Below are 18,085 nucleotides of genomic sequence, written 5' to 3'. Positions count from 1 at the left end.
AAGAAGGAAAAAAAGGCATCTTGGTCTTTACCCCCAGGGAAACTTCAGCTGAATTTGCAGCCCTAAGTTGTAAACTATGGTAATTTAGCAGCGAGGCTGATAGATTTTAATTAGTCTTCCAGTCCTCGGTGGCTTGAAGGTGGAAGAGCCAGGATTTTGAGGGGGCAAAAATATAACTATATTTTACCTCTTTTGCTTCTAAGTTAATGATACCTTTTAAATTTAGAAAATACACATATATGTTTCTGCAAAACAATAATTTTTATACTTTTCAATTTTTTCTAAAAACTTTTTATTAAAGAAAATTTCAAAATAGAGAATTTCAAAATTTCAAAGTAGAGAAAATGGTATCGTGAACATAGCCTACCCTCCAAGTACCCATCACTCAACTTTACTATTATTTGTAGTCAATCTTGTGTCATCTATACACATGCCTATTCCAGTCATGTAAGGCTATTTTGACTGAAATCTAAGACATTACATCTCTTCATCTTTAAAACTTCACCATGAGTCTCTAAAAGACACTTTAAAACATATTCACAACAATGTTCTAATAATGTCTACAAGAAAAACTAAAGCATTCAAATTTTTCAGACTACGTTTTTCTACATTTGTTTGGACTGCAGTATACATGAGTTCCATTTATAACAGCTGGTTGATACGTCTCTTCATCATTAAGTGTCCCTTCCATCATTTTCTCCCCCTTCTTTAAGAGTATTTTGTTAAAGAAAATAGGTTACCTGTCCTGTAGAGGTTCTCACAGTTTCCTATAGTTGTTAATTTATTCACTGAAATAAATTACTGCAGACTAGTTATTTAAGTAGTAGCCAAAGAAATGCTCATATAATGGAACTACAGCAAAACTACTCATGACCAATGTCAGAATGAAAACACTACTTGTTATTAATCTGAAGTGGGGAAAGCCCATAAAAGAAAGAATTGCTCTACTGTTTAACTACAGACATAAGTGAACACGTCTTCTTTTTTCACAGAAGGATATTAAACTGCCGATTAATCTTGGTACACAATATAAATAGCAAATTTGATAGTACTCACCAGTCTTCATCTCTAATAAGCGCTTTTTCTTTTGTTGGCGTTCAAATCTTTCCTTCTCTGCCAATTCTTTGGCTATCCTGGCACGTTTTTCTTTTTCCTCTTCTTCTCTTTTTTTGACATTCTCCTTCATTGCTTGCTGTTATAAACAAATTTTGGAAAATGATCAATTTTAAATACAATGATTAAACAAAGAAAATGTAAAATTATTCACCTGTAAAACTGTAGTTAAATATCTTTTAGGTAATGGTTACTTCTTTAATTAGTAACACAGTCTTTTAAAAGATTAGCACATGAACCCTTGTTAAATGTATTATGTATCTAAAAATACAACTGTTACGTTTAAAGCACCTGCATCTTAGTGAAATCAACTAAGAGAAGGAAGACAGAAACTAAAAATAAAAAAGGACTTAATTTACAAATCAAAACTGTTTTCCTATATGTACTTCCAAAAGAGTGCCTAGCAAATGTATTACTCTCCCATACCTCCTTTAGTAAGTAAACCACTGAGTACAAGAAAAATAACTGATGAAAAAATGATGAAGAGCAGAAATATTGTAATGGTTACCTTATATGATAATCTATGTTTAACAATTTCTTTCATACAGATAGAAGTATCACAAGGATGACTAAAGAAATACATGGCATTTCAAAGTCAGGGCCTCTGACTGTTCATCAAAACCAATAATGACAAGTGAAACATAAGATCTCAATAGATATGAGATTAGTTATTTTTGTACTTTTTATAAGCTTTATGCAAATCAAGAAATGCCATTCCTGTGGCATTTGTAGGAATCAGCAGGTAAACATGAATTTTTCAAAGTGCCAACAAACAGCATGTCATCATATTACCATCTCCTGTGGAGACTCAGGCTTCTCAGTACCGATGAAGCCAAAGAGGTTACTAACTGCTAATTTATCACTAATAGAATTAAGTAGAAAAGTGTATAATTAAACAAGTATGTGCCATGTTATTTTGGTGAGGCTTTAATCTTCTTGACTATAATATTTTTTTTTTAAACCCAAGAGATGGGGCAAGTCCTTCATTAGAAATCAAATAATAAAGTTTGGTATTACTGATCAAAACAATTAAAAGGAAAACTACAAGGGAAAAAAGGAGAAACAAAAAGAATAGAATAGAGGGAGTATTAACTCATCCATGCAAAGAACATTTACTGAGAGACTGAGTTGTAAATGCATACATGCGAGCATGCTCAGTCTCTCAGTTGTGTCCAGCTCTTTCCAAGCCCCTAGACGGTAGCCCTCTAGGCTCCTCTGTCTCTGGGATTTTCTAGGCAAGAATACTAGAATGGGTTGCCCAGCTCTCCTCCAGGGGATCTTCCTGACCCAGGGATTGAGTCTGAGTATCCTGCGTCTGCAGCACTGCACGCAGATTCTTGACCACTGTGTTACCTGGGAAGCCCTAACAGTAAGTGGTACTGTGTTAAAGACTTGAGATACATATTAATAGATCTAAAACAAGTTTACATTCTGTGTGATAGGCTGGGTCCGGAGGCAAAGACAGATTATAAACAATTAAAATCTCTAACAAGTATAGTACTACAAAAAAAGGAGGGATGTGATAGAATTCCTAGAGAGTTATTTTATCTTAGTTGGTCAGATAAGGCTTCCCACTTAGTATTAGTAAAGTGACGTGAAGTTGCTCAGTCGTGTCCGACTCTTTGCAACCCCATGGACAGTAGCCTACTGGGCTCCTCTGTCCATGGGATTTTCCAGGCAAGAATACTGGAGTGGGCTGCCATTTCCTTCTCCAGGGGAACTTCCCGACCCAGGGATCGAACCTGGGTCTCCTGCATTGTAGACAGACGCTTTACCGTCTGAGCCACAAAAAAGTCAAGGAGCTATCTAGGTAATGATCTGCTGCTGCTGCTGCTAAGTCATTTCAGTCCGACTCTGTGCGACCCCAGAGACGGCAGCCCACCAGGCTCCACCATCCCTGGGATTCTCCAGGTAAAAACACTGGAGTGGGTTGCCATTTCCTTTTCCAGTGCATGAAAGTGAAAAGTGAAAGTGAAGTTGCTCAGTCATGTCCGACTCTTAGCGACCCCATGGACTGCAGCCTACCAGGCTCCTCCATCCATGGGATTTTCCAGGCAAGAGTACTGGAGTGGGGTGCCATTGCCTTCTTCAGGTAATGATCTAGGGAGAGCCAAATGCAAACGCTTTTGGTGGGCTGTCAAGAGAAGAGGCCAGTACGGTGGTATTAAATGAGGTCAGGAGGTATGCAGGGACCCGATCATTTAGGATATTCAAGAACAAGATGAGGAGTTACAGTTTCCTTCAAGGGAACTAGGAAACAACAAAAGATTTTCAAGTAAGAGAGTAAAACTAAGATGCAAGCCTAATGAAGCATTTTTGTTCCAAACTACCTTTTCAAAGATATGAACAGTCTTAGAAAACAGAGGCAGTTTTCCCCTCTTAAGTGGATTTGTTTCCTGTCCAGAATGATAAACTGGGGCAACGGTCAAATAGTCTTAATTCTGAAAGAAGACTGGGTTTTCAGGATTTCCCTCCAGTGATACAAAGCCCTGTGAGTGCAGGTATTAAACCCAGCCCTTTTCACATCGCTTTGTGGGAATTCTGAGCTCAGAAATCCACAAATCTGTTTACTTTGGCGACTATTTTTGCTATAATAAGCTATTCTTCGTTTCTGACCCATGGTCTTTTGGCTTCTACCAACATTGATGAAATTATGGAAATCAAGAAACTTTGGTAAATTCTCAGAAACTTCACAGATCATGACATATATTAACATTAAATGCTATTGGTAAGCTATGAAATTCCAGCTCCAAAAATACACATTTTAATATGCAATTAATTGTTTCCTCAAAATGGAATCTGCATCCTCTATTCTGGCTCAGAATAATTCTGTTCTAGTTCACTACAATGAAAGCACTAAGAGGCAGGCGCAATACCTGAAAGCTGCTTACAGTTTCTGTTTTCTCTGCTCTGTGCCTTCATATTGATGTAGTATACGTTAAGCACCAGGTATAGGACGACAACTGCTATAAAAGCCAACGTAGGCTAGGAAAGCAGAAGGCAACCCCAAAGTAGAAAATAAGTGTGCTCTTAAAGGCAAGTGTGTATGCCTCTGTGTGTGTGTGCACCCATGTAGGTATATGCAAGATGGGAAAGGAAACCTGAACAGTGGTAGAGAAAAGGACAGGCAAATACATGGGGATCAAACTTGTTTCTTGTTTGAGGGAGGAGTAAGAGGACCAGGTAATAGGTAAAAATATCGTGTAGCTTTTCTTTGAAACTTATTAAAGTATACAATTTCCAGATGTGAATTTTCTACTTTAATGACTAGATACATTTCAATGAGAACATCAAATAGGTAACCTATTACTAGATATAATTGTCACACCTTTTTAGTACTCTTTGGGTAATAAAAAGTCAAAATTACTTCTCGGGATCTATAGAAATAATGTTTACCTTGAGAAATAAGGTCTGAAGGAGTCCTTAAAGCTATATTGTTCTATGGAAAATGCACTATCGATTTCCATTTAAAAGACTATTTCATTTAAAAATACCTTATTCTGACATTAGAAGAATTATAGCTGGAAAAATACCAACAGACAGCACAGAAATAGGCATTTAGTCTGAAAATACTATCTCAGTTCAAGTGGTAATTTGGGGTTTTTTTTAATGCTAAATTTTGAGAAGTAAAAGTAGCCTAAAACAGAAAAGTTGGTCCTAAAACCACATTATTCTAGATATAATTGCCTATTAGTTTCTTCAATTCCAAAATTTGAAGCCAGAAAGGAAGTTGAGGGTGAGTCATATATGAAGGTAAGAGCTTCTCAGGTGTTACAGAGGTAAAGAATCTGCCTGCCAATGCAGGAGACACAAGAAAGGTGGGTTTGATCCCTGGGTTGGGAAGATCCCTAGAGTAGGAAATGTCAACCCACTCCAATGTTCTTAACTGAAAAATTCCATGGACAGAGGAGCCTGGCAGGCTACAGTCAGTGGGGTCGCAGAGTTGGGCATGACTGAGGGACTGAGCACACACATGCACATACATGAAGACAGTTAGCTATCAATTTCTCTAAATCATCCTATGCTTTACCTGGTTTACTACATAGTCAGTTGGCAAATAAAGTGCACTGCCCCCAGCTGTCATCTATGTAATAGCAAAAGAAATCCTGCGTGCTTGCAGAACTTGCAGATACAACCTGGTGCGTGCTTTTGTCTGAAAGATCCATGGACTTACCAGTCTAGAGCAACAACAGAGGGCTTTCAACCTTCAGACACATCTGGACTATTCATGGTGAAGGCATAACCAATAATCCACCTCCGTTCCTAAGGCTCATGTACTTTTAATAATAACAAAAGACTCTAAAATATCTATAAAAATACAGTAATAAAAATATACACGAATACTAATGAATGTATGTATGCTGCTAAGTCGCTTCAGTCGTGTCCGACTCTGTGCGACCCCATGGACTGCAGCCCACCAGGCTTCTCTGTCCATGGGATTCTCCAGGCAAGAACACTGGAGTGGGTTGCCATTTTCTTCTCCAATGCATGAAAGTGGAAAGTGAAAGTGAAGTCGCTCAGTCGTGTCCAACTCTTAGCGACCCCATGGACTGCAGCCTACCGGGCTCCTCCGTCCATAGGATTTTCCAGGCAAGCATACTGGAGTGGGGTGCCATTGCCTATACATGTATGTTAACAAACAGATCCACTGGAGGAGGGCATGGCAACCCACTCTAGTATTCTCGCCTAGAGAATCCCATGGACAAAGGAGCCTGGCGGGCTACAGCCCATGGGGTCACAAAGAGCTGGACGCGACTGAAGAACTATACATACACACATGCCATGTACGCACATGTATGGGTGCATGTGTGTGTACTCTGGAAGGAAATAAAATACACCAGTTCACAATTGGTTTACTATAATATATGCTTTCTACATAACTAAATGCAATAACAAGAACTTCATCACAACTACTTTAAATATACGTTACAGCATTATACAACATATTTTCTCTCAGAGAAACCAAAATAACCTAAAGCCAGTAAAATTAAATGGATGTGTAGGAATGTAAAATTTAGAAGTCTGGCGCTGTAATCTTTTATAAGATGTGCCTACTGTAATCATTTTTTTTTCTTTAGTTTTTTTTGATATTTGCTGTATCCTAATAAGTAAACTACTATGATTTGTTTTCTTCACTCAACATTATATTTCTAAGATTCATCCATATGTTTATGTATAAATTGTGCTTGCTTGTCACTGTTATAAAATTAAATTGGGTATTATTGTTTACTCTTCTGTCAGTGGGATGTGGGTTGTTTCCAATTCTTGACCTATGATGAATCATGCAGTTACAGACATTCTTGTACATTTCCCTGTGTATATATGTAAGAGCTTTCTTTTTTTTTTTTTTGTAAATGGCAGGTCTCATTGATTCTTAGATTTGTTTAAAAACTGCTGACAGATATTCTTTAAGTGAAAGAGCACACTCCTTCATTAGAGAACATAACATTTTAGAACATAAGGACTGATATTAATGTTTGTCTCAATTCTAAAAAACACATAATACAAAAGTTTTAGGTTCCACTGTGGGTGAGGACAAAACAGTTTGAAATTCACTGCTTTCTAGGATAGGAGCACAACTGATGAACAAAAGAAGAGGTTCATCTTCCGTTTTTCTACTAAATGAGGTCAAAATGCTTTCAAAGTGACCGAGTATACTCCCACCATCAATACATAATCATAGCCAACATACTCACTAATACTGTTATCAGTCTCCTATCTATACAGCAGGTATATAGTAGTATTACATCATGTTTTTAACCTGTGTATCTATGGTTACTAATTCAAATACAAATTCAAATTTTCTCACCCGTTTACAAAACATTTGCATTTCCTATTCTAATGAAATGCCTCTTCATATCTCTTATCCACTGTTTTATTATATTATCATTTTCTTAATGATTTACAGCTCTTTAAATATTCTGGATACTATGTTTTGTTAACTTTATGCTTTTTAAAGCATAAATATCCAGCATGTAATTTCCTGGCTTTTACATATCATTGTGCATTATTTATGTTGCCTTTTTGTAAACAGAAGTTCTCAAATTTACATAGTAGCCAAAAACCTCTTTTCCTTCATTGTTCATACCTTTAATACATTATTTAAGAAATCCTTCTGTACATGAAAGACAACGATATTCTTCCATGTTTTCTCCTCAAATTCTTAAATGATGTTGTTCATATTTCAGCACCTATGTTATTTAACTGGGATCAACATTTATGAATACATTTATGAATAAAATGAGGTATGATTCCTCATATTATTTAATTTTTTCACATGAAAAATGAGTTGATCCATAATGATTTCACAAATAGCCTATCCTTTCCATCACTGACTTAACAAAGCCACTTATCTGGATTTTAAGTGTTGATGCTTTGGAGCTGTTTCAGTCCATTTGATCATTGTATCCATGTCTGCACCAATACCACGCATGTGTGCATGGTAAGTTGCTTCAGTATGTCCAACTCTTTGCGACCCTGAGGACTGTAGCCTGCCAGGCTCACTGAGCATGGGATTCTCCAGGTATAAATACTAGAGTGGGTTTCCACGCCCTCCTCCATGGGATCTTGCTGACACGGAATCAAACCCACGTCTCTTTTGTCTCCTACAAAGGCAGGCGGGTTCTTTACCAGTAGTGCCATCCATTCTGTTTTAATTATTATAGTGTATTAAGGTGAGCCCTCTTCACCAAATGATGGAAATTTAACTCTTAACTAATACAGTACAGTACTCAAGAATGAAAAATATAAAAACTGGAGAAGAAGCTAATTACTTCTTATGTTATCTATGAATAATTCAAAAAGGAACCAACAGGAAAATTATTAATAAGAGACTTTATCAATGGAATATATAGAATGAACTACTTTATACACTAGTTATAAAATATTGGAAATTGTAATTTTTTAGAAAGTAATCATTTGTAATGAAATAATAAATGATAAAAAGAGAAGACACAGATAACAAAATATTTTTTTTCTTCTTCTTTAGAAATGACTTCACTATTCTCAGGCCTTTGCTTTGTCATCTATAGTTCAAAACAGACTTATTAAAGTTGTTGAAAATGCCTATTACGATTCTGAACAGAACTACTGATTCTGTAGTTAATACAGAATTTATATCTCTATATTAGTGTTTAATCTCTACACGTATGAACATGATATGGCTCTCCATTCAGTTCTGTCTTTTAAGAAAGTGAAGGTGAAAGTCACTCAGTCATGTCTGATTCTTTGTGACCCCATGGACTATACAGTCCATGGAATTCTCCAGGCCAGAATACTGGAGTGGGTAGCCTTTCCCTTCTCCACAGGAACTTCTCAACCAGGAATCAAACCCAGGTCTCCCACATTGTAGGCAGATTCTTTACCAGCTGAGCTACAAGGGAAGCCCAAGAATACTGGAGTGGGAAGCCTATCCCTTCCCCAACAGATCTTCCCAGTACAGGAATCAAACCGCAGTCTCCTGCATTGCAGGCAGATTCTTACCAACAGAGCTACTGTCTTTTTAAAGTCTACTGAAAAAAACTTAGAATTTACACCATTCAGGTCTTTTGTTATTTGTATCTTCTTTTTGTTGCCATTTATTATTCCATTGTAAGTGATATCTTTCTAAAAAAATATAATTTCTAATATTTTGTAACTAATGTATAAAATGTAGTTCATTCCATATATTTCATTTATAAAGTCTCTTATATTTAACAATTTTCCTGTAGGTTCCTTTTTGAACTATTTATAGATAACATAAGAAGTAATGGGCTGCTTCTTTTCCAGTTTTTATATTTTTCTTTCTTGACTACGTACTGTATTAGCTAAGAGTTAAAATTTCATTAGGTGATGGAAATTCACATTGCAAGATAGAAGTTTCAACTGGATTATTTCCTTTGTTTTAAAAACTGAAAAAGGGTTGGATTTTATTAAGCGTTTTCTCAATGTATTGAAACTATTAATGTAGTGATGTAAATAGTCTAACAAAACACACACTTCCATTTCTGAGATAAACTCAACTTGGACATGGAGAATGTATCCTTTTGAACATTTGGTCATAATTTTTTTTACACTCTATTAGTTTAGAATAATCATTTAAAAATTGAGAAACCTCATCTATAAAACTTTTCAGGCCAAGTATTTAATTTTTTGGCAGATTTGAAAAGTCATTAAATTAAAATTATTTTGGAGAAAACTCTTGAGAGTCCCTTGCACTGCAAGGAGATCCAACCAGTCCATCCTAAGGGAGAACAGTCCTGGGTATTCATTGGAAGGACTGATGTTGAAGCTGAAACTCCAATACTTTGGCCACCTGGTGTGAAGAGCTGACTTATTGGAAAAGACCCCAATGCTGGGAAAGATTGAGGGCAGGAGGAGAAGGGGATGAGAGAGGATGGGATGGTTGGATGGCATCACCAACTCGATGGACATAGGTTTGGGTGGACTCTGGGAGTTGGTGATGGACAGGGAGGGCTGGCGTGCTACGGTTCATGGGGTCGCAAAGAGTTGGACACAACTGAGCGACTGAACTGAACAGACCTATTCAAGCTTTCTATTTCCTTTAAAGTCAGTTTCAATATGAAATCTTTTTCCTTATGAACTTATCTATCTCATCAATCTTTCCAATTCTGGCCTGCAAATTTCTTATACTATGCTTCTCTTTTTAGTATCTTTTACATCTAGAGTTATATTCCTTCTTATAGTCTCATTACTTTTTTTTTTTTCTTTAATCAGTCTCTTCAGAAGTTTAACTTGTCTTTCCAAAATAACCACATTTTGGTTTTTCAAAATTCTCTAAAGTCACTTTTCTCCCTTCATTTCCTTCTGTTTTTTTTTTCTGGATTGTATAACTGTTTATAAATTTCTCAAGTCAGATGCTTAGTTTATTAACTTTGCCTTTCTGGTATTTTATTTTTTTTTAATTTACTCATTTTTTAATTGAAGGATAATTGCTTTACAGGATAATGTTTTCTGTCAAACTTCAACATGAATCAGCCATAGGTATACATACATCCCCTCCCTTCTGAACCTCCCTCTCATCTCCCTCCCCACCCCTCCCCTCTAGGTTGATACAGAGCCCCTGTTTGAGTTTCCTGAGACATACAGCAAATTCCCATTGGCTATCTATTTTACATATGGTAATGTAAGTTTTGCTGAGGCTGAAACTCCAATACTTTGGCCACCTCATGTGAAGAGGTGACTCATTGGAAAAGACCCTGGTGCTGGGAGGGATTGGGGGCAGGAGGTAAAGGGGACAACACAGGATGAGATGGCTGGATGGCATCACTGACTTAAATGCACATGAGTTTGGGTGAACTCCGGGAGTTGGTGATGGACAGGGAGGCCTGGCGTGCTGCAATTCATGGGGTTGCAAAGAGTAGGACACAACTGAGTGACTGAACTGAATTGAACTGAATGTAAGTTTCCATGTTACTCTCTCCATTTAATACAAAGAATAGCATATAAATTTCTTTATATCACTATTTCTGTGCCCCACAAATTCTGATTTATTTTAAATATTGTTCTGGTCTATTTTTTTCTATGATTTCTTCCTTGATACATGAGCTACCTAGTATGTTTTTAGATTTTTTTCTAAGCGGTTTTAAAACATCACCCTTTTAAATTTTATTTCACATTTCATATTATTGTGGTCAATGAATAAAGCTGAAATTTGAAAATTTATTAAAATTTATTTCAAATCTATTGGATAAGGAAATGGCAACCCACTCCAGTATTCTTGCTGGAGAATTCCATGGACAGAGGAGCCTGGTTGGCTGCAGTCCATAGGGTCAGAGACAGTCAGATCCAACTAAAACGACTCAGCACACACACATTTCAGATCTCTAGTATATGATAAACTTGATAAAAGATCCACCTGTGATTGAGAAGAATAAGTGTTCTTTAATTGCTGGGTGGGGTTCCATATACATGTATAATTGAATTGTTTAAAGCTCCCATGTCTTTAGTAATATGTTTATGCTCGACTCATCTGTAAGTCTATGGGGTCACACAGAGTCAGACACGACTGAAGCAACTTAGCACCAGCAGCAGCATCTGTAAGTTAGAGAATTTTGTTGTTGTCCAACATAATGCTATATCTGTCAACTTATTCCTATAGTTTATCATATTTTACATGTCTGCCTTGGTATGTTATAATGCACATTCAAGGTTTTGAACTGTATCATTCTGGTGAATTAAGCTTTTTATCATCATGAAGTAATATTCCCTTAAGTCTATTTTATGTTTTTCAGATCTTACACTATTCCTTCTATTTGTCCTCCTTTATCTATGCTCCTTTTAGACATTTTTGTGTGCTTGTTTTACTTCATATATCTTTCTTAATCCATTTCTCCTCTTCCAGTTTGGAACTTACACTATTTTTTACTGGCTATACATGTAATTTTATCACACAAATTAACAAAGTTTCAAGTTAATTGATATTTTGACCTCCCTTCTTCCTCTTTGAACAATACAGGGAATATAAATAGCTGAACTCCAAACAACATCTCTTTCAAATTACTTAACAATTTGTCCAGTAGTTAAGCTCTATCCCATTCACTGCAAAAGGAACTACACATTGTTTTATTGTATACTTTATTGCTAATTTTTTTCTTAAAAAGAAAACTGCTTCTTGAAATGTCTCCTTCAGAGCAGGGGTAAGCAAACTACAATTCTTGGATTAGTTACATATTTTTATGAATACAGTCTTACTGGAACATAGTCACACACATTCATTTATCTACTGCCCATGGCTGTGTTTGTAAGCTATAGCAGAGCTGAGTAGTTGCAACAGAGACTCTAAGACCTGCATGTATTTACTATCGGATCATCAAAAAGGCTGCCAAACTCTCCTCTAGAAAGTCTTCTAACAAAGGGGTATTCACAGGAAACACCTTTATTATTAGTTAATTTGTAATTGGTTTAGTTTTGTCCTTGTTCTATAAAGAGCTTATGCTGAATATCCCATTTTAAAAGAACTTTTTTTTCTTAACACTTGAAAATACCTCAGTTGTCTATTTGTTCCCATTTTTGCTAACAGAAAGTTATTTGCATTTAATTGTTGATGCACACCGATCATGTGTTTTCTTTCTGTCTACATTTAAGATCTTGTATTTTACTATTCTAAAGTTTCACTACAATATTTTCTTCAAGTGAATTTCATTTTATTCATCTGGCTTGGCATAGGTTGTGCTTCCTATTCTGTAGATATTTGATATGGAAAACTCACAGCCATCATTTTGAATGTTGTCTTTCATTCATTCCTTTGAGTATCTATTTGAGACGTTTCATTGTAAAGGATGAAGGCCTTCTACACACTGTCTTCCATGTTTCTTAACTGTCTTATACACTTCTAATCTTAGTCTCTCCTTGGATTGTATTCTGGACAATTTCCTTAGAGCTAGTGTCTAATTCAGCATTTCTTTCTTCAGCAGAGTATAGTTTGCTGTCTTGGTGTTGTAGTTCAGTCACTCAGTCGTATCAGACTCTGCGACCCCATGAACTTCAGCCCGCCAGGTTTCTCTGACCTTCACTATTTCTTGGACATTGCTCAAATTCATGTCCACTGAGTCGGTGATGCCATCCAATCATCTCATCCTCTGTTGACTCCTTCTCCTCTTGTCCTCAATCTTTCCCAGCACCAGGGTCTTTTCCATTGAGCCAGCTCTTGGTATCAGGTGGCCAAACTATTGGAGCTTCAGCTTCAGCATCAGTTCTTCCAATGAATTTTCAGGGTTGATTGCTAATGAATATTCAGGTTGACTTCCAATGAATATTCAGGTGGACAGTGACTGTAGTCATCATCCACAGTGATTTTGGAGCCCAAGAAAAGAACGTTTGCCACAGTTTTCATTGTTCCCCCACCTATTTGCCATGAAGTGATGGGACCGGATGCCTTGATCTTGGTTTTGTGAACACTGAGTTTTCAGCCAGCTTTTTCACTCTAATATTTCACCTTCATCAAGAGGCTCTTCAGTTCCTCTTCACTTTCTGCCATAAGGCTCGTGACATCTGCATATCTGAGGTTATTGATATTTCTCCCCGCAATCTTGATTTCAGCCTGTGCTTCATCCAGCCTGGCGTTTCTCATGATGTACTCTGCATATAAGTTAAATAAGCAGGATGACAGTATACAGCCTTGACGTACTCCTTTCCCAATTTGGAACACCATGTCTGGTTCTGTTGTTTCTTAAGAATTCAGCATACAGATTTCTCAGGAGGCAGCTAAGGAGGTCTGGTATTCCCATTTCTTTAAGAATTTTCCAGTTTGTGGTGATCCACACAGTCAAAGGCTTTAGCGTAGTCAGTGAAGCAGAAGCAGATGTTTTTCTGGAACTCTCTTGCTTTTTCTATGATCCACCTGATGTTTGCAATTTGATCTTTGGTTCCTTTGCCTTTTCTAAATCCAGCTTGTATATGTTGAACTTCTCGTCTCATGTACTACTGAAGCCTAGGTTGAAGGATTTTGAGCATAAACTTGATAGTATGTGAAACGTGTGTCTGCTGTTTAATGCATGTTTAATTTCAACCATCATACTTAGATTTTCTTAAATTATATTTGGTTCTTTTGAAAACCTACTTGGTCATCTTTGGTAATCTTCAGTTTCTCTCTTTAATTTCATCTGCTATTTCCTTTAACATTTCACAAATTGTAATTCAATATGTAGAGTCTCAGGGTTCTTACAGATCATTTTACCATACAACCCCTTGTTTCTCTGTGTGTTTGTTGATTGTGATTAAGTGTTCTTATTTGATTAAATTTAATTTGTGAGAATTTTAAGGATCTAAATTATAACTGCCGCCTGCACAGACCTTTTAATTTGCTTCTATAAATAATCAGGTATCATTTGTAACCTGTACAAGTTTAATTTCCTTTTGTCCTTTGACCATAAAGAAAGCTGAGTGCCAAAGAATTGATGCTTTTTAACTGTGGTGTTGGAGAAGACTCTTGACAGTCCCTTGGACTGCAAGGAGATCCAACCAGTCCATTCTGAAGGAGATCAGCCCTGGGATTTCTTTGGAAGGAGTGATGCTAAAACTGAAACTGCAGTCCTTTGGCCACCTCATGCGAAGAGTTGACTCACTGGAAAAGACTCTGATGCTGGGAGGGGTTGGGGGCAGGAGGAGAAGGGGACGACAGAGGATGAGATGGCTGGATGGCATCACTGACTCGATGGACGTGAGTCTCAGTGAACTCCGGGAGTTGGTGATGGACAGGGAGGCCTAGCGTGCTGCGATTCATGGGGTCGCAAAGAGTCGGACACGACTGAGCAACTGATCTGATAGAGAGCATACTGGTTAGAAGGAACAAATCTTAAGTCATACTGTCTTTGTTTTAAACTCCACCTGGCACTAAATAGCTGGGTGACTTGTAGATCAGTTTCCTCTTCAGTAAAATGGGCAAAATAATACTTACTTTATCAGGATATTGTAAGAATTACATAAATTAGTACATGAAAATGGCTCACAGAAGTGCCTGACACACAGTAGCCCTTATATAAATGTTAGTGCCTATTCCTACTATTATTAGTAATATTATATTACTACAAACTTATAAAATTATTTTCATTATTACTATATCATTAACCAAATACCTCAAATACACATTTATCCAGCAACAAATCAAGGAAGAGCCACTTTCCAGCTTACGTCGTTTATGTATTTCTATCAAAAAATGGGCTAATGCCAGTTTTCACAGATCTTATGAGAATTATAAATTCCTTCCATCCAGAGACGTTGGAATATGATTGGACATGGAGTTGATAGGAAGCACTATTAAAGCATGCATACAACACAGTTGGATTACTTGGCAGGGAAAATAAAGAGTTGAATTAAACATGGAAGTTAGATGTATTCCTGACTTCAAGTCTAGCTATTTAGCACTAAAGACTTAATTCTTATATATATGAATTGCACTTACACATATACTTTATGGGGATACTGTAATAATTAAATGAATTAATACATTTAAAGGGCTTACAGAAGTGCCCAGCATACACACACACAGACGCTCACATTGTTTTTAAAAATCTAATATACTTTATGAGACTTTTTTTTTCTTCCTGGAAGAGTTTAGTTTTCTGTGCTTTCCCAAAAAATTCCTCACTTGAAATTTGGCATTTTTGATAAATTAACTTAAAACATTGCCCAATGATACAATTAATAATTGCTTTATTTTCCCCTCAAAGTAAAATTTTTTAAATTTATTTTTAGTTGGAGAGTAATTGCTTTACAATATTATGTTGGTTTCTACCTTACATCAACATAATCAGCCATAGGTATACATATGTGCCGTCCGTTTTGAACTTCCCTCCCACCTCTCACCTCAGTCCACCCCTCTAGGTTGTCACAGAGCTCCGGTTTGAGTTTCCTGTATAAATTTTAAAAAATCAATGTGCCTATCACCCTCTCCTCAAAAAGCCTAAGAAATAGTGTATATTTCAGGAAAAAAAAAAAGAAAAAAATCAATGTGCCTATCACCCTCTCCTCAAAAAGCCTAAGAAATAGTATATATTTCAGGAAAAAAAAAAAGAAAAAGAAATAGTGTATATTCCAAATAGGCCTTTACTTGACAAACATATGTCGTATTTATAAGATAAAATTGTACTAAAATATAAAATTTTGAGTACACAAGTAGACTTGCACAGATCCTGACTTTCTGATTTTATTTCTCTATTTGATTGTTGCCTATTTAAATAGTTTAATCTGCCCACCTCAACACTGTTCAACACAAGATAATTTCTTGTATATTTCTATAACAGAAAATTCATGGCAATTTTATTAAATAAAAAAAGTTATAAATATCTCCTTGTCCAGAGTTACATGCTTGTCAACATTAACGGATATTTAAGCTATGTAAGCCAAGAAATTCTTAGTACAGTTTTTACTAAACTCAAAAATCTTCTCTTCTTGCCTAAGTGGTCAATTTTGTCTCAAGTCCTTGAAATGAGATAAGACAAAGTGAATTTAAATCTGCATGCTTTTCAGAGAGATGGGTATTAGGACTATGAAGACACAGGCTAATTTTCTCAAAGTAAACAATCATAGAGGAGTCTAGCACATTCCCACTAAATGCTTATTAGGACTTTACTGCTACTGATGCTGCTAAGTCACTTTAGTCGTGTCTGACTCTGTGCGACCCCATAGACGGCAGCCCACCAGGCTCCCCCATCCCTGGGATTCTCCAGGCAAGAACACTGGAGTGGGTTGCCATTTCCTTCTCCAGTGCATGAAAGTGAAAAGTGAAAGTGAAGTCGCTCAGTCGTGTCCGACTCTTAGCGACCCCATGGACTGCAGCCTACCAGGCTCCTCCGTCCATGGGATTTTCCAGGCAAGAGTACTGGGGTGGGGTGCCATTGCCTTCTCCAGTTAGGACTTTACTTAACCTTAAAAAGAGGCAATACTCAGCTTTATTGCATGACTGCTTCCTAGAAATTCTTCACAACTACCTTAAAAATGCATTCCTGTACTCCTACTTATATGGAACATGAAAGAAAAAAATTAGATAATTACTACCAGTCAAAAAGCCTCTAAGGATATAAAAGGTAGATCTGATCTATGTATCAGCTTTCCATCAAAATTATTTTTTAACTAAATATAACTACTTCATGAAAAACAAATTTATTCTTAGAAACCTCTATTTGCAATAATTACAAGGTAGATGCTTTAGAAAGGCATCTAGAATGACAGTAAAAATTAATCAAGTTATGTCCTCTGGTATTACCAAATCCAATTTAAAAATGCTATCAATGAGAACTGCGAAGCATGATATCCTGGCACCAAAATTTCATCACCTTAACATTCACGACAAGGTGTTATTAGTTGAACTCTCCACGACCTGTGAAACTTATGAAAACAGAAAACTATCCTTTGAGAATGTCCCAAAGGATGCACAGGTGCTTATGATTAAACAGTTTTAGCTTCAAGTTGCTCTTTACCAAATTACATATTAACTCATTAGGGACTTAATGTTACTGGCCTTTCATGATCATGTTATGAGTTTGTTTGCAATTCCTTCAAGAACTTTCTAAAATTTTCAAATAAATGAGACTTTTCAAACTATTCAACAACGTATTTAACAAATACAGTATGAAATGTTCATAACTAAGATTTTCCCGAAGTAGAACTTGATTTTTCCATTAAATATGTTTTCTTCACTTGTATTTGGAAGTGATATACTATAAATATTTTCTTTTTATATCCCAATCCAAAGGGTAAATAAAGGCACGACTAGAGACAAGACAGCAACCATGAGGAAGAGTGCTTAGAGACAGGCCTGTTGACAGGACAGCCTTTTTATTTTAACTATTGTTAATCAGTTCTTCAGGGAAATTATCCAGTCAAAACCCAGCAACCTTCATGTAAACCTGGTAATGTTTAAACATAACACAAAAAGTAGCCTTAACTCAGGTGTTTTTTTTCCCTCCTTCTCTCTCTTTGCTCAGAACATGGAAGACCAGTATATTTAATGTACAAAGAATATGCCATTTTATTCACTTTCATTTGTGGTATGCTATTTAAGTGCTATCTTTTCAATTATGTGAATTAATATACTTACTATGATCTATCAGCTACTTCGTTGAGTTCTTTTTTCTCCATTATCAATTGCCATGCTTATTACTGTATTAAATTAATCTAGTCTTTCCAGATAAAGAAGATGCAGTACATATATAAAAAGGAATATTACTCAGCCCTTAAAAAGAAGGAAATAATGCCATTTATAGAAACATGGATGGACCTAGACTGTGGCACAAAGTAAGTCAGAAGGAGGAGAAATATCATATGACATCCCTTATATGTGGAATCAGGAATGATATAAATCAACTTACTTACAAAACAGAGACACACAGACGTAGAAAACAACTTATGGTTTCAATGGGAAAGGGAGAGTTAAGAGGTCTGGGAAGGTCATGTACACATTGCTATATTCATAATGGATGAACAAGGCCCTATTGTATAGCACATGGAACTCTATTCAGTGTTATTGCCAGCC

The 18,085-nt window shown here is 36.4% G+C and overlaps 1 protein-coding gene across 13 annotated transcripts in view; it reads right to left on the bottom strand.

Annotated features, from left to right (window-relative positions):
- DIAPH3 (diaphanous related formin 3) overlaps positions 1-18,085 on the bottom strand; it is a 560,663-nt gene that overhangs the window by 176,965 nt on the left and 365,613 nt on the right. For all 13 annotated transcript variants that reach the window (XM_086328449.1, XM_086328451.1, XM_086328462.1 and 10 more), the window contains one exon: positions 1,057-1,192. In XM_086328449.1, coding sequence (XP_086184575.1) covers positions 1,057-1,192 — 136 coding nt within the window. The remainder of the gene's footprint in view (positions 1-1,056; positions 1,193-18,085) is intronic.

Source organism: Bos grunniens, chromosome 12, assembly GCF_055505025.1.
Source record: "Bos grunniens cultivar Pamir isolate PY7600 chromosome 12, Bosgru_T2T1.0, whole genome shotgun sequence".
Lineage (NCBI taxonomy): Eukaryota > Metazoa > Chordata > Mammalia > Artiodactyla > Bovidae > Bos > Bos grunniens.
The sequence above is the reverse complement of the archived record's forward strand: the minus strand, read 5'-3'. Positions and strand labels throughout refer to the sequence as shown.